Source organism: Pleurodeles waltl, chromosome 2_2 (assembly GCF_031143425.1).
Source record: "Pleurodeles waltl isolate 20211129_DDA chromosome 2_2, aPleWal1.hap1.20221129, whole genome shotgun sequence".
Classification (NCBI taxonomy): domain Eukaryota; kingdom Metazoa; phylum Chordata; class Amphibia; order Caudata; family Salamandridae; genus Pleurodeles; species Pleurodeles waltl.
Genome location: NC_090439.1, coordinates 914489821 through 914505422, shown reverse-complemented (window position 1 = coordinate 914505422; position 15602 = coordinate 914489821). Strand labels below are relative to the sequence as shown.

General features: G+C 45.9%; 1 protein-coding gene across 1 annotated transcript in view; it reads left to right on the top strand.

Moving 5' to 3' along the window:
• EIF3E (eukaryotic translation initiation factor 3 subunit E) overlaps window positions 1-15602 on the top strand; it is a 314034-nt gene that overhangs the window by 208274 nt on the left and 90158 nt on the right. Inside the window, exon 9 of the mRNA XM_069220621.1 lies at window positions 1650-1751. Coding sequence (XP_069076722.1) covers window positions 1650-1751 — 102 coding nt within the window. The remainder of the gene's footprint in view (window positions 1-1649; window positions 1752-15602) is intronic.

The following is a 15602-nucleotide window of genomic DNA, read 5'->3' as shown; positions in this document are numbered from 1 at the left end:
GGGTCCTGTGGATGCCTTTTGACTCCAGGCATCGCTATGCGGTGTCCCTACTGCCTTTGTATTGTTCATATGAATCTTTTCTATACAGCACTATTACGTTTTAATTTCCCCCTATTAGTGATCTCAAACTCCCTTTTTGAGTCATTCTTTTCTTATTAACTGTATTTGAAATGATGTGTTGAATCTTGTTCCTAAGGACACGTTACCTCATAGTTTTTTAGGTCATCAATGTCCGGCAGTTAGATAATCTGCATGATAGTAGCATCTAAGTCATAGCGCACCCACTCGAGTCATGGGCGGCGCATAAACTGTCTAAGGCGAGATCTAAAATTTAGAAGGGCCTGGCCTGGCAGGATGCTGTTACTGACGGGGCAGTTGTGTATGGCAGGCTGATGTTTGAATGTGAGAAGCTGTCAAGCCTTGGGGGACTGGGTGGGGGGGTGAGTTCTACACTTTCAGAAAAAGTTGTTCAGAATTCAAACATGATAAATATATTAGGGGGTCTGGTGGATATTTGAATGCCCGTATATGCTGCTCATTAAAACTACATTGACATTAATGTATTGAACAGCTTGCAGTTCTTTCTTAAAGTTAAACTCTTGAGAAAGTATTTTGAACAAAGCAGTGAATTGGGGGAAGGGGTGAACGTGTGGGTCGAAACATCAACAGCATGACTGAAAACTTTTACTCTGAGTTATTTTGGGGTGGGGGGGCGTTGCAATTTGGAAACACAGCTAGGGAAGATTACACTGAAAGGGGCTACTTGGGTGGCTTATGTGCACACTATGCACAAGCAACATGCTGTCACTCACAGAAATCTAACCTGTGACTGAAGCGGGTTAACCCATTGTCTCATACTGTAAGCTGTGTTAGGTGGAACAAATTGTGAATAACAGCTTAACATTTCAGCTGATGAAGACCACAGAAGAAAAGCCCCCTATGTGTATATAAATGTATTCTTTTTTTTTTTTTTCTCTAAAATCAATAGTCTGGTTACAGTTAAAGCGGTTTCAAATGTCAAGCACAAAAGAGGACACTGGAATTGAGTCAGTATCTTGTGACCCTCAGCAGCACTCTTCAATTTTAATTCTCTAATCAGCTGACATTACTACCACTATTATCAAGGATACAACACCCACTAAAAAGAATGATATTCATGCACTTAACATGGGCAGTAAAAAGATGCTAACTAAAGGGCCTCTGAGGTGCTCACTAGGCATTACACAGCCTGCCTATTGTGGGGACAGAATCCAGTGCTGAAGACTGCCCCCATTGTAGGTAAGGATTCTTGTGCCTGAAAGAATTTCTTCCTTGCTTTCCTGTGGGGGCCGATCAGCCCATAGAGCATACTGTATAAAATTGGAGTATCGAGCTCTGAGTGACGTATAGACAAAAGAAGCTTCACTCTTGTTGTCTTGATCTCACTCAAGAGCCGTCTGAAAAACTTCACAATTATTCATAGATAACGGTCTATAATTCTATGTCTTCTTAATTTGGAGTCTTTTTCCTACATAACAGGTTGGGCAAGATAACTTGTTATTTAGTGATACAAATATAACATACTGAAAGTACATTTTCTGTTAAAAACATCATGCTTTTAGGAACGTGATTTCTGTAATGTTAATTTGCTTTCCTCCCATATTTTTCAGGAGTCTTATACATACAAGGACCCAATTACAGAGTTTGTGGAATGCCTGTATGTTAACTTTGATTTTGATGGTGCCCAGAAAAAACTAAGGGAATGTGAATCGGTAAGTTACAAGCCTAGCATTTGTTTGTGTTTGAGAGGGCTGTTTGTGTTTGATGTGCGCTCCTGCCGATTTTGGAAATTGGATCCATTTGAGAATTGCTCCCATGTTAGACCTGTTGGCTATTGATGTTGTTTCCCCTGTCCTTTTGCTTCTGACCTCCTGTTTTTGAGCTAAATGTTGTGTTTGCTGTCTTTAGGACTCTGGGCACTTTGCCACTGCTGACTAGTGCTAAAGTGCAAGTGCCCTCTGTCTAATCAGTACTGATTGGTTTATCCATGATTGGCACATTTGATTTACTAGTAAGGCCACAGTATAGTGCACCATGTGTACTCTGGGCCTGTAAATCAAATGCTATAAGTGGGCCTACAGCACTGATTGTGCCACCCAAATAAGTAGCCCTGTAAACATGTCTCTGACCTGCCACTTCAGTGTCTGTAGTATTAACGTGCCATTTCAAACCTGACCCGTTCACCCACTTGCAAGACCTAACTCTTCCCTTTGATTACCTGTAAGACACCCCTAAAATAGGCCCAAGCAGCCCCATGAGCAGGGTGCAGTGTATTTAAAAGGTCTGACATGTACTGGTGTGTTTTACATGTCCTGATAGTGAAATAGTTCTAAATTCAGTTTTCACTATTGCAATGACTATCTCTCCCATAGGGTAACATGGGGAGTGCCTTGAAATATATTTTAAGTGTAATTTTCCTTTAGGAGCAGATAGAGATGTGGAGTTTTGGAGTCTCAACTCGCATTTTGAAAATACATCTTTTGGTGAGTTTGGTTTTTAAATTGTAAGTCTGAAAATGCCACTTTAAGAAAGTGGGCATTTTCTCACGTAAGCATTCTGTGCCTTTGTTTGGCTGTGGAATACATGTCTGGGTCAGAATGACAGTTGGACTGTTTGTGAATTCACTCCAGTCAGTCACACAAAGGGAGCCAAGCTGTGGCCTGCATATCTTGATGGGTACTCCTGAGCTAGAGTGGTGGGAGGAGCCAGTCACTTGCACCTGAGTAGGGCTGTCTCCAACCTCTTGGAGTGTGCCTGGGGGCATAGCAGGAAAGACAGGGTCTCGTGCACTACAAAGACGTCTCTTTGAAGCCTGCCTACTTCAAAGATAGAAAAGGGTATAAGTACTGGACCTCTGACCCCCTCAAAGCTAGAACACTTCTAGACTGAGGACATTCTGCCAGGAAGAAGACTTGGATGATGTAGGAGGGACTGCCACTCTGCCCGTTGCTTTGTTATACTGGCCTGCTGCTTGTTGCTTCTGTCCTGGGAGCGGAAGGACTGGACTTTGCTTTCTACATCTTGCTTTCTGAAGTTCTCCAAGGGCTTGAGTTGAGCTTGCCTCAAGGTAAGAAGTCTCGGGTACATCAAAGACTCTGCCAGCACATGGACTGCTCTGCTGAGATCCCTGTCCTGTCAAATGATGCCAAATACGTTCTGGACTTTGTAGATTTTTGGTGTTGCAGGAAGAAAATCCACACATCGACTCACTGCGCCATTCTGAAACAATGCAGCAACCCTGTTTTTTTTATGCAGCCCCAGCTTTCCTTTGCAGTGCGTTAGAAGATCCACGTTGCATGAGTTTTGATAACTGCATCTATGGAGTCCGTGATGCGCCACCTGGTTCATCGCTGTGAAATTGACACATCGCGACTTTACTTTCGAGCATTGTCCCTGGGCGTCATTTACTTCGACATTGCGGTAAGGAACTGAAGCTTAATGCCTAGCAGTAAGGAACCAACATCCTCTCCCCTGCCTAGCAGTAAGGAAGCGTTTCAGACCATCACCACCTCTACAGTCCACATCATCTTTGTTTTTGGTGCATCTTTGGATTCAGTCAAGCGATTCATTGATTTCAAGGAACAATTGCATTTAATCTTTTAAATGCAATATCTTTGTGTATGTTGGATTTTTGTCATTTTGGTCTTGTTTTACTCCGATAAATATTGGCTTTTCTAAATAGTTGTGGAATACTTTTATGGTGTTTGTGTGTGTGTATACACAAACACTTTACAGTGCCTCTGAGGTATGCCTGACTGCTAAGGCCAAGCTATCAAGGGGGTGAGCAGGGGTTATCTTAGCTGCAACGCTCCCTTACCCTGCCTAGGGTGAGGGTCCCTACTTGGACAGGGTGCAAACCACTGCGAACTAGAGACCCCATTTCTAACACACCAATACATGAGTGAATTCATCAGCCTGTTTTCTTCCTTCAACTGGAATTCACGCCAGTGCTTCCATACTTGGCTAGACACTCAAAATAACTTGTTGAGGCCCCTACCTAAAACTGTTGGTTTGCTCTAATTTGGTTACTATAAGCACCTGTTAATTACAGTGCTTAGGCACAGCACAAGTGAGCTATCCAGTGCTATGCAAAAACCCATTTAACGTTGGGTGGGTGGAGTTGTTTGAGATTTACCATTATCCGCTTCTGAGGATGTTCTGGTGGCCTGCCTGTTCGTCTGCTTGAAGACTGCGAACAGCCAGGACAGTATTGCTGGTTAGGTTTTCTAGCTTACACTTGAAGATTTCAACCTTGTTTCAATCCCATCTGGGATTCCATTCCTTTGAAGATAGCTCATCAGCTAACCTACAGATCAGCAGTCAGAGTTGCCACTCATATTGACATTTTGATCACAAATATAGTGTCTTCTTTTTCCATGCAGGGCCATTCGTTACCATGCAGCTTGACTTGAAATCTTTCTCCACATGCTTTTTCTGAGGCAAGCAGGTAACACACTCTAATAATCCCTGAGCCATCTGCTGGGTTGTAAGCATCAAATCCGTTTTTTTGTTGCTCCGAGTTTGGATCATAATAGCAATATAGATCTCGTCACCAGAGCATTTTGCAATTGTTTGTCTTGTGAGATGAAGGGTACACTTTTCCTCAGACAAAGGATTCTTACTGATTCATTCAGGTAATATTGTTTTTCAGAATGAATCATTCTAGTGGTTGGGTCAGGAAACGTGTTTTTCCTTCTCCCCAGCGGAGGACCCTGCTGGTTAAACCCACATGGCCAGAGAATAGAGAGGAGAGAGGCAGCAGAGGATCATGGAAAATACCCCCTTCAGGTTCTGCCCCAACTTTCACCACAAGTTTGCGCATAGAAATTCACACAAGGTCTGCAATCTGTGCCTGCCAATAGACCATAAGGGCAAAGCCTTCGAGATTTTTGCTGAAGACCCCAAAGGTATGACTGATAGACTAGCACACCATGCTATTGGCTAGCACTCACAAAACACAAGAGTCCCTAAAAGACTTTGGCCTATCCTGTGAATACGAGGAGAACATTGAGGACTCTGATCCAGCAACAGGGCCACCACCAGAGGAGGAGAGTAAAAGACTGGTTCTGGCTGGCAGGAAGATCGCGAGCACGAAAAAGATATATATATATATATATATATATATAATGTTCGATGGCATGTGTAGCTGCAGATACACATGCTGTGCATTATCCTGCCATCTAGTGTTGGGCTCGGAGTGTTACAAGTTGTTTTTCTTTGAAGAAGTCTTTTCGAGTCACGAGACCGAGGGACTCCTCCCTTTCGGCTCCATTGCGCATGGGCGTCGACTCCATCTTAGATTGTTTTCTTTCCGCCATCGGGTTCGGACGTGTTGCTCTTCGCTCCGTATTTCGGTTTGGAAAAGATAGTTATCCATCGGAAAATTTGACGGTATTGTTTGTGCTCGGTACCGGGTTAGTGCTAGCACATCAACACCGAAGAAAGAAGAGCTCCGGCGGCCCTTCGGGGCTACCACTCCTCGGCGGGCCTGGTCGGCCCGACCGCGTCCATCTTCAAACCTGGACCGGACCCTCTTCCGCTTCTGCCCCAACTGCCACGCAAAGTATCCTTATACAGACAAACACTTGGTCTGTAATCTGTGTTTGTCCCCCGAACACGAAGGGGATACTTGCGAGGCTTGTCGGGCATTTCGATCCAAGAAAACACTGCAGGATCGAAGAGCGCGAAGACTCCAGATGGCGTCGTCACCGGCCGGTCACACAGACGTCGAAGAAGAGGAGAGATTCTCCATTCGAGATTCGGACGAGTCCGAGAGCGAGCAGCCGAAGACGCAACATACCGTGAGTAAACCAGCCCCGGTAAAAACTCACACCAAAATAATGAAGGCCAAGGGGACGCCACCGCCAACAGGCCATGGCTTAACCCGAAAACACGTGACCAAACATCTGCACTGAAAAAGGCCTCTGACTCCGGTCGAGATACCGGCTCCGACCAGACTCTGCACCGAGAGTTCGGCACCCCGAAAGTCAAAAAGGTTTCCTCTGAGCCAAAAAATACTATCAAATATTTTGGTGCCAAAACATGCGGCCTAGGAGCCGGAACAAGGCCTTTCTAAACAATTACAAGGTCACCGATTTGAAGAAGAACTGGGCTTGGGAGAGCCAGACCATACCCAGAGGAGGCTGCATATACAAAAAGACAAGGGGAGAATCAGAACTCTTCCTCCAATAAAGATGAAGCGCAAGCTCGCATTCCAAGAGGCGGAAATGCAGCCAAAAGCGAAAGTGGCTAAAGAAAAGACACCACCACAGTTCTCGCCACAGCAATTGCCAACACAGTCGCCACATCTGTCCCCGGTAGCAACACCCCCAATGATGCAGTCACCAACACACACAGGGATGAGCCAAGATGACCCGGATGCATGGGATTTGTATGATGCACCGGTCTCAGACAATAGTCCTGATTGCTACCCGGCAAGGCCGTCCCCACCTGAGGACAGTACCGCATACATGCAGGTGGTTTCAAGGGCAGCTACATTCCATAATGTAGCATTGCATGCAGAGCCCATAGAGGACGACTTTTTGTTCAACACCCTGTCATCTCCGCACAGCCAATACCAAAGCTTACCAATGCTGTCAGGCATGTTAAAACACGCCAAACAGGTGTTTCAGGACCCAGTCAAAGGCAGAGCCATCACGCCTAGGGTGGAGAAGACATATAAACCTCCCCCTAGCGACCCTGTATATATCACACAACAGTTAACGCCTGATTCGGTGGTGGTAGGAACAGCCCGGAAAAGGGCAAACTCACAAACTTCTGGAGACGCACCACCGCCCGACAAAGAGTCGGAAATTCGATGCAGCAGGCAAGAGGGTGGCAGCACAGGCAGCCAATCAATGGCGAATTGCCAATTCTCAAGCTCTGTTGGCAAGATACGACAGGGCACATTGGGATGAAATGCAACATCTCATTCAGCACCTTCCCAAGGAGTTCCACAAACGTGCCCAACAGGTTGTCGAGGAGGGCCAAGCTATCTCGAACAACCAAATAAGGTCGGCTATGGAATCAGCAGACACGGCGACAAGGACAGTGAACACGGCAGTAACCATTCATAGGCACGCATGGTTACGAACCTCCTGATTTAAGCCAGAAATCCAGCAGGCTGTGCTGAATATGCCTTTCAGTGAACAACAATTGTTTGGGCCGGAGGCGGATACTGCGATAGAAAAACTTAAAAAAGACACAGACACGGACAAAGCCATGGGCACACTCTACTCCCCACAGAGCAGAGGCACTTTTAGGAAGCCGCACATTAGAGGGGGGTTTCGGTCCCAAACCACAGAGCCTTCCACCTCACAAGTCAGACCCACATCTCAGGGCCAGTATGAGAGAGGAGGTTTTCGAGGACAATATAGGGGTGGATAGTTCCCTAAGAAGAGGGAAATTCCAGAGCCCAAAAACCCCACAAACCAAACGGTGACTTCAGTGTCACAAACCCCCACCACACAACACCAGTGGGGGGGAGACTTACAGATTATTACCACAACTGGGAACACATAACTACGGACGCGTGGGTCCTAGCCATTATCCAACATTGGTATTGCATAGAATTCATACATTTGCCACCAGATGTGCCTCCAAGAGCACACTATGTCCAAACAACACTTAGACCTGTTACAACTAGAAGTCCAAGCATTGTTACAAAAAGAAGCAATAGAACTAGCACCCAACCATCAAAAAGGAACAGGTGTTTACTCCCTGTATTTCCTAATTCCAAATAAGGACAAAACACAGAGACCCATATTAGACCTCAGAACACTGAATCTTTACATCAAATCAGATCACTTTCACATGGTGACACTTCAAGACGTGATTCCCTTGCTCAAACAGGACTACATGTCAACATTAGATCTCAAGGATGCTTATTTCCACATACCCATACATCCTTCCCACAGGAAATACTTGGGGTTTGTAATCCAAGGCGTGCATTACCAGTTCAAAGTGTTACCATTCGGCATAACAACAGCCCCAAGGGTATTCACAAAATGCCTTGCAGTAGTAGCCGCTCACATCAGGAGACAGCACATGCACGTATTCCCTTACTTAGACGACTGGTTAATAAAAACCAGCACTCAGAAACAGTGTCTTCTACACACAAAATATGTCATAGAAACCCTTCACAAACTAGGGTTCTCTATAAACTACCAAAAATCACATCTACAACCGTGTCAAATACAACAATACTTAGGAGCAACAATCAACACACAAAAGGGGATTGCCACTCCAAGTCCACAAAGGGTACAAGCCTTCCAAAATGTAATACTAAACATGTACCCAAACCAACACTATCAAGTGAGGTGTGTAATGAAACTACTAGGCATGATGTCTTCAAGCATAGCCATTGTCCCAAACGCAAGACTACACATGTGGCCCTTACAACCGTGCCAAGCAACACAATGGACACAAGCACAGGGTCAACTTCAAGATCTAGTGTTGATAGACCACCAAACATACTTCTCGCTTCAATGGTGGAACCATATAAATTTAAACCAAGGGCAGCCATTCCAAGACCCAGTGCCTCAATATGTGATCACAACAGATGCTTCCATGATGGGGTGGGGAGCACACCTCAACCAGCACAGTATACAGGGACAATGGGACGTTCAACAAAGGCAACTGCATATAAATCATTTAGAGCTGTTAGCAGTGTTTCTAGCATTGAAAGCATTTCAACCGCTAATAGTCCACAAACACATTCTTGTCAAAACAGACAACATGACAACAATGTATTATTTAAACAAGGAGGGACACACTCATCACAACTGTGTCTCTTAGCACAGTAGATTTGGCATTGGGCGATTCACAGTCACATTCGCCTAATAGCACAATACATCCCAGGGATTCAAAACCAGTTGGCCGACAATCTCAGTGGAGCTCACCAACAGACACATGAATGGGAAATTCATCCCCAGATACTACAAACTTGCTTTCTACACTGGGGAACACCAGAAATAGACCTATTCGCAACAAAAGAAAACACAAAATGCCAAAACTTCGCGTCCATGTATCCACACCCTCAGTCCAAAGGCAATGCGTAATGGATGAGTTGGTCAGGGATATTTGCCTACGCTTTTCCCCCTCTCCCACTCCTTCCTTATCTGGTAAACAAATGGAGTCAAAACAAACAAACTAATACTAATAGCACCAACCTGGGCTCGCCAACCATGGTATACAACATTACTGGACCTGTCAGTAGTACCTCATATCAAACTACGAAACACACCAGATCTGTTAACTCAACAGAAACAGCAAATCAGACACCCGAATCCAGCATCGCTCAATCTAGCAATCTGGCTCCTGAAGTCTTAGAGTTTGGACATTTAGACCTTACACAAGAATGTATGGAGGTCATTAAGCAAGCTAGGAAACCTACTACAAGACATTGTTACGCAAACAAATGGAAAAGATTTATTACTGCCATAATAATCAAATTCAACCACTACATGCTTCTGCAAAAAACATTGTAAGCTATATATTACACTTACAAAAATCAAAACTAGCATTTTCTTCTATCAAAATACATCTCATAGCAATATCTGCCTATCTGCAGATTACACATTCAACATCACTCTTTAGAATCCCAGTTATCAAAGCATCTATGGAGGGTTTAAAAAGAATCATACCCCCGAGAACACCACCAGTTCCCTCTTGGAACCTCAATATTGTATTAACTCGACTCATGGGTCCACCATTTTAACCCATGCACTCTTGTGAGATGCAATACTTAACCTGGAAAGTAGCCTTCCTAATAGCGATCACATCTCTTAGAAGAGTAAGTGAAATACAAGCATTCACTATACAAGAACCCTTTATACAAATGCATAAAAATAAAGTGGTTCTCCGTACAAATCCAAAGTTCTTACCAAAGTTAAATCACTGTTCCACCTAAACCAAACAGTGGAACTCCCAGTCTTTTTTCCACAACCAGACTCAGTAGCCGAAAGAGCCTTACATACCTTAGACATCAAAAGAGCACTAATGTATTACATTGATAGAACAAAACAATTTCGCAAGACAAAACAATTGTTTGTAGCCTTCCAAAAACCTCATGCAGGAAATCCAATATCCAAACAAGGAATTGCCAGATGGATAGTGAAATGTATTCACACCTGCTATATTAAAGCAAAAAGAGATCTGCCTATTACGCCAAAGGTGCACTCCACTAGGAAGGAAAGGCGCCACAATGGCCTTTCTAGGAAATATACCCATGACCGAAATCTGTAAGGCAGCCACATGGTCTCTTTCCATAAAGATATATAGAGAGATAGTCACATAATGGAGGCTAGCCAACACTAATGTGCTCGTTATCTGTTATGGCCACCAGCAGTGGGACAAGATCAAAGGACTGCTACAACACCTCCCAGAGGAGTTCTGCAAGAGAGCCAAGGCTGTAGTCCAGGAGGAAAAAAACATCACTAACTACTGCCCTTTCAAGGAAGGCCAAGATGAAGAGGCCAATCCCGCAAGAGGAGGGGGGTGGAATCAACATGGATGTGACACGCTCACCCCACAAGCCAACCACAAGTCACCAGTGAGGGGGTCAGAATAGGAGGGTTCCTCCAGGATTGGAGGTCAGTCATCTCAGACAACTGGATTTTAAAACATAAGAGATGGTTACTGCATAGCTTACTAAGCCACAGCCGCTTGTCCCTCTAAAGGTACAAAACCTAAAGGTGCATCAATGCAGATTTACGAAAGGAAGAACTCATCCAAAAATGAGATATCAAGGGAGGTAGGCAGGTTCATCTACTCCCCATACTTCCTAGTACCAAAACAAGACAACACTGGGGCTGATCCTAAACCTCAGGTATATAAATAAGTTTAGATGGACTAAAAACTTGAAAATGACATCGCTACAAGAGGTTATCCCACTCCTGAGGAAGAGAGATTACATGGCTACCTTGGATCTAAAGGACGCCTACCCACACATGCCAATAAACCAGAAAAACAAGTTATCTCAGATTTGTCCTACCAGAGTACTACTATTTGGCATAACATCCGCACCAAGACTGTTCACAAAATGTCTAGCAACAGTGGCAACACACTTGAGAAAACTGAGTATGCATGTGTAAGGAAATGCCTCCTTGGCATGGTTACCCCCTGACTTTTTGCCTTTGCTGATGCTATGTTTTGAATTGAAAGTGTGCTGAGGCCTGCTAACCAGGCCCCAGCACCAGTGTTCTTTCCCTAACCTGTAATTTTGATTCCACAATTGGCACACCCTGGCATCCAGGTAAGTCCCTTGTAACTGGTACCCCTAGTACCAAGGGCCCTGATGCCAGGGAAGGTCTCTAAGGGCTGCAGCATATCTTATGCCACCCTGGGGACCCCTCACTCAGCACAGACACACTGCTTGCCAGCTTGTGTGTGCTGATGAGAACAAAACGAGTAAGTCGACATGGCACTCCCCTCAGGGTGCCATGCCAACCTCACACTGCCTATGCAGTATAGATAAGTCACCCCTCTAGTAGGCCTTACAGCCCTAAGGCAGGGTGCACTATACCATAGGTGAGGGCACCAGTACATGAGTACTGTGCCCCTACAGTGTCTAAGCCAAACCTTAGACATTGTAAGTGCAGGGTAGCCATAAGAGTATATGGTCTGGGAGTCTGTCAAACACGGACTCCACAGCACCATAATGGCTACACTGAAAACTGGGAAGTTTGGTATCAAACTTCTCAGCACAATAAATGCACACTGATGCCAGTGTACACTTTATTGTGAAATACACCCCAGAGGGCACCTTAGAGGTGCCCCCTGAAACCTTAACCGACTATCTGTGTAGGCTGACTGGTTCCAGCAGCCTGCCACAACCGAGACATGTTGCTGGCCCCATGGGGAGAGTGCCTTTGTCACTCTGAGGCCAGTAACCAAGCCTGCACTGGGTGGAGATGCTAACACCTCCCCCAGGCAGGAGCTGTCACACCTGGCGGTGAGCCTCAAAGGCTCACCCCTTTGTGCCAGCACCGCAGGACACTCCAGCTAGTGGAGTTGCCCGCCCCCTCCGGCCACGGCCCCCACTTTTGGTGGCAAGGCCGGAGAAAATAATGAGAAACAAGGAGGAGTCAATGGCCAGTCAGGACAGCCCCTAAGGTGTCCTGAGCTGAAGTGACTCTAACTTTTAGAAATCCTCCATCTTGCAGATGGAGGATTCCCCAATAGGATTAGGGATGTGACCCCCTCCCCTTGGGAGGAGGCACAAAGAGGGTGTACCCACCCTCAGGGCTAGTAGCCATTGGCTACTAACCCCCCAGACCTAAACACGCCCTTAAATTTAGTATTTAAGGGCTCCCCTGAACCTAAGAATTTAGATTCCTGAAACCTACAAGAAGAAGACTGCTGAGCTGAAAAACCCCTGCAGAGGAAGAACAGAAGACACCAACTGCTTTGGCCCCAGTCCTACCGGCCTGTCTCCTGCCTTCCAAAGAAACCTGCTCCAGCGACGCTTTCCAAGGGACCAGCGACCTCTGAATCCTCAGAGGACTGCCCTGCTTCGAGAAAAACAAGGAACTCCCGAGGACAGCGGCACTGCTCCAAAAGAACTGCAACTTTGTTTCAAGGAGCAGACTTAAAGACCCCTGCAACTCCCCGCAAGAATCGTGAGACTTGCAACACTGCACCCGGCGACCCCGACTCGACTGGTGGAGAACCAACACCCCAGGGAGGACCCTCCGGCGACTCCAAGACCGTGAGTAACCAAAGTGTCCCCCCCTGAGCCCCCACAGCAACGCCTGCAGAGGGAATCCCGAGGCTCCCCCTGACCGCGACTGCCTGAACTCCATTTCCCGACGGCTGGAAAAGACCCTGCACTCGCAGCCCCCAGCACCTAAAGGAACGGAACTCCTGTGCAGGAGTGACCCCCAGGAGGCCCTCTCCCTTGCCCAGGTGGTGGCTACCCCGAGGAGCCCCCCCCTTGCCTGCCTGCGACGCTGAAGAGATCCCTTGATCTCTCATTGAAATCTACAGAGAACCCGACGCTTGTTTGCACACTGCACCCGGCCGCCCCGCGCTGCTGAGGGTGTACTTTCTGTGTGGACTTGTGTCCCCCCCCCCCCCGGTGCCCTACAAAACCCCCCTGGTCTGCCCTCCGAAGACGCGGGTACTTACCTGCTGGCAGACCGGAGCCGGGGCACCCCCTTCTCTCCATTGAAGCCTATGCGTTTTGGGCACCTCTTTGACCTCTGCACCTGACCGGCCCTGAGCTGCTGGTGTGGTAACTTTGGGGTTGCTCTGAGCCCCCAACGGTGGGCTACCTTGCACCCAAACCTGAGACTTGTAAGTGATTTACTTACCTGACAAAACTAACAAAATCTTACCTCCCCCAGGAACTGTGAAAATTGCACTGTCCACTTTTAAAACAGCTTATTGTGTTTTATGTAAAAAGTATACATGCTAATGTAATGATTCAAAGTTCCTAAAGTACTTACCTGCAATACCTTTCAAATGAGATATTACATGTAGAATTTGAACCTGTGGTTCTTAAAATAAACTAAGAAAAGATATTTTTCTATAACAAAACCGATTGGCTGGATTTGTCTCTGAGTGTGTGTTCCTCATTTATTGCCTGTGTGTATGTACAACAAATGCTTAACACTACTCCTTTGATAAGCCTACTGCTCGACCACACTACCACAAAATAGAGCATTAGTATTATCTCTTTTTGCCACTATCTTACCTCTAAGGGGAACCCTTGGACTCTGTGCATACTATTCCTTACTTTGAAATAGTGCATACAGAGCCAACTTCCTACAGCATGTCTACCCATGCCTAGATAATTAGCTCGTAAGGGCAAAGTCTGTGCAAAAATGCCGACAAGACATTCAAACAGTAATGGAAACACTACAACATCTCAAGTTCACCATAAACCACAAGAAATCTTTATCACAACCAGAATAGGTGAAAGTATTCCTAGGAGCAACCCTGGATTCAAGAATGGCAATGGGATACAAGGTTCCCAAGAAAACAATAGCAGTTGCTGAGCATATTTGCTTTACCTGAAGGGACAGCCTTACTGTGAGGACGGTCTTGAAATTGATGTGCATGTGGCATCATGCATTCCCTCATTCTAAATTCGAGATTTCCCATGTGCACCATACAGGAATGGATCTACAACGGATGGCTGCGAGCCACAGGGAGCTCGGGTGGAGGGGTATCTAGTGGTTGCCACAGCAGGTGTGCAAAAAGAAATAGGTGGTGGAACCCCACAAATGTGAAGATAGGAAGACCTTTCAAATCACCAACCCCTCTCCACCCTCCCTCCTTCCTCCCCCAACCTTGCATCCCACAAAGGCTAGGGAACTCACATGGACAACCTGAAGGTCGGAGGTCCCTGGAGTCCTTCAAACGCCGTGAAATGCATAAAGTATCTGTAACTAAAGACAGGTTTCCTGACATTGAAAGGATTCCAACAGCATAGAACTGGGCAGATCGTGCTAATACAGACTGACAACACAGTGATGATGTTTTACCTCAACAATCTGGGATGCAAAAAGTCCTTCTCACTGTCGAGACTAACACAGTAGATATGAAGGTGGGAGATCCAAAGGAACACTACTCTAATAGCAGTCCACCTCCTGGGAAAGCAGAGCACAGAGGTAGACAGGTTGAGCAGGCAAGAAAGTACCTCCCACGAATGGGAGATAAAATAGGAGGTACTGGACAGCGTATTCAGACGCTGGGGCAGACCAAGCATAGATCAGTTTGCAAGACCAGGAAACACAAAATGCCAAGACTGTGTCCAGGTTCCCACACCACCAATCCGAGGTGACCACCCTGTTGATTGGCCACAGAGATATGCATTTGTCTTTCCACCAGTTCCCCTGATCCCAAGGGTACTGGACAAAAACAGACAACTGGGGGCATCACTCATTAGCCCTGCAGTGGGCCAGAGAGACATGTATTCAGACCTATTGGAGATGTCGAGTGGGCAGATTATTACAATCCCAGCACCACAGGACCTGCTAACCATGCCATACAGAAGAGTATGCCATCCAGAACCAGACACTCAACCTAGCAGCGTGACTCCTGAATGTATACAATTTTGACACCTACAACTACTCCTCAGGACAATGGAAAACCTATTGAATGTGAAAAAGTGGAGCAGGTGCATCCATTGGTGAGGGACAGCAAGTAGGTAGAAGCAAGGACAGAGCACGATATAGTGCTAACAAAGCTCATGCACCTAATAGACATCATCCTGACCTACGCATCCCTAAAGGTCCACCTAGCCTCACTAGTGGGCTACACCAGAGGTACAAGAGGGAACAGCTTTTTCATACTCTCTGTAGTGAGGTGATTCTTCAAAAGATTTTTTTTTAAAAGTAGCACAACAAAGGGCTGCACCAACACCAATGTGGACCCTGAACACGGTGCGAACACAATTGATGATGGAGCCATTTGAACCATTGTACAAGATGGAGTTGGCATTTTTTAGTCTAAAGACAGCTTTCCTAATACAGGGAGTGCAGAATTATTAGGCAAGTTGTATTTTTGAGGATTCATTTTATTATTGAACAACAACCATGTTCTCAATGAACCCAAAA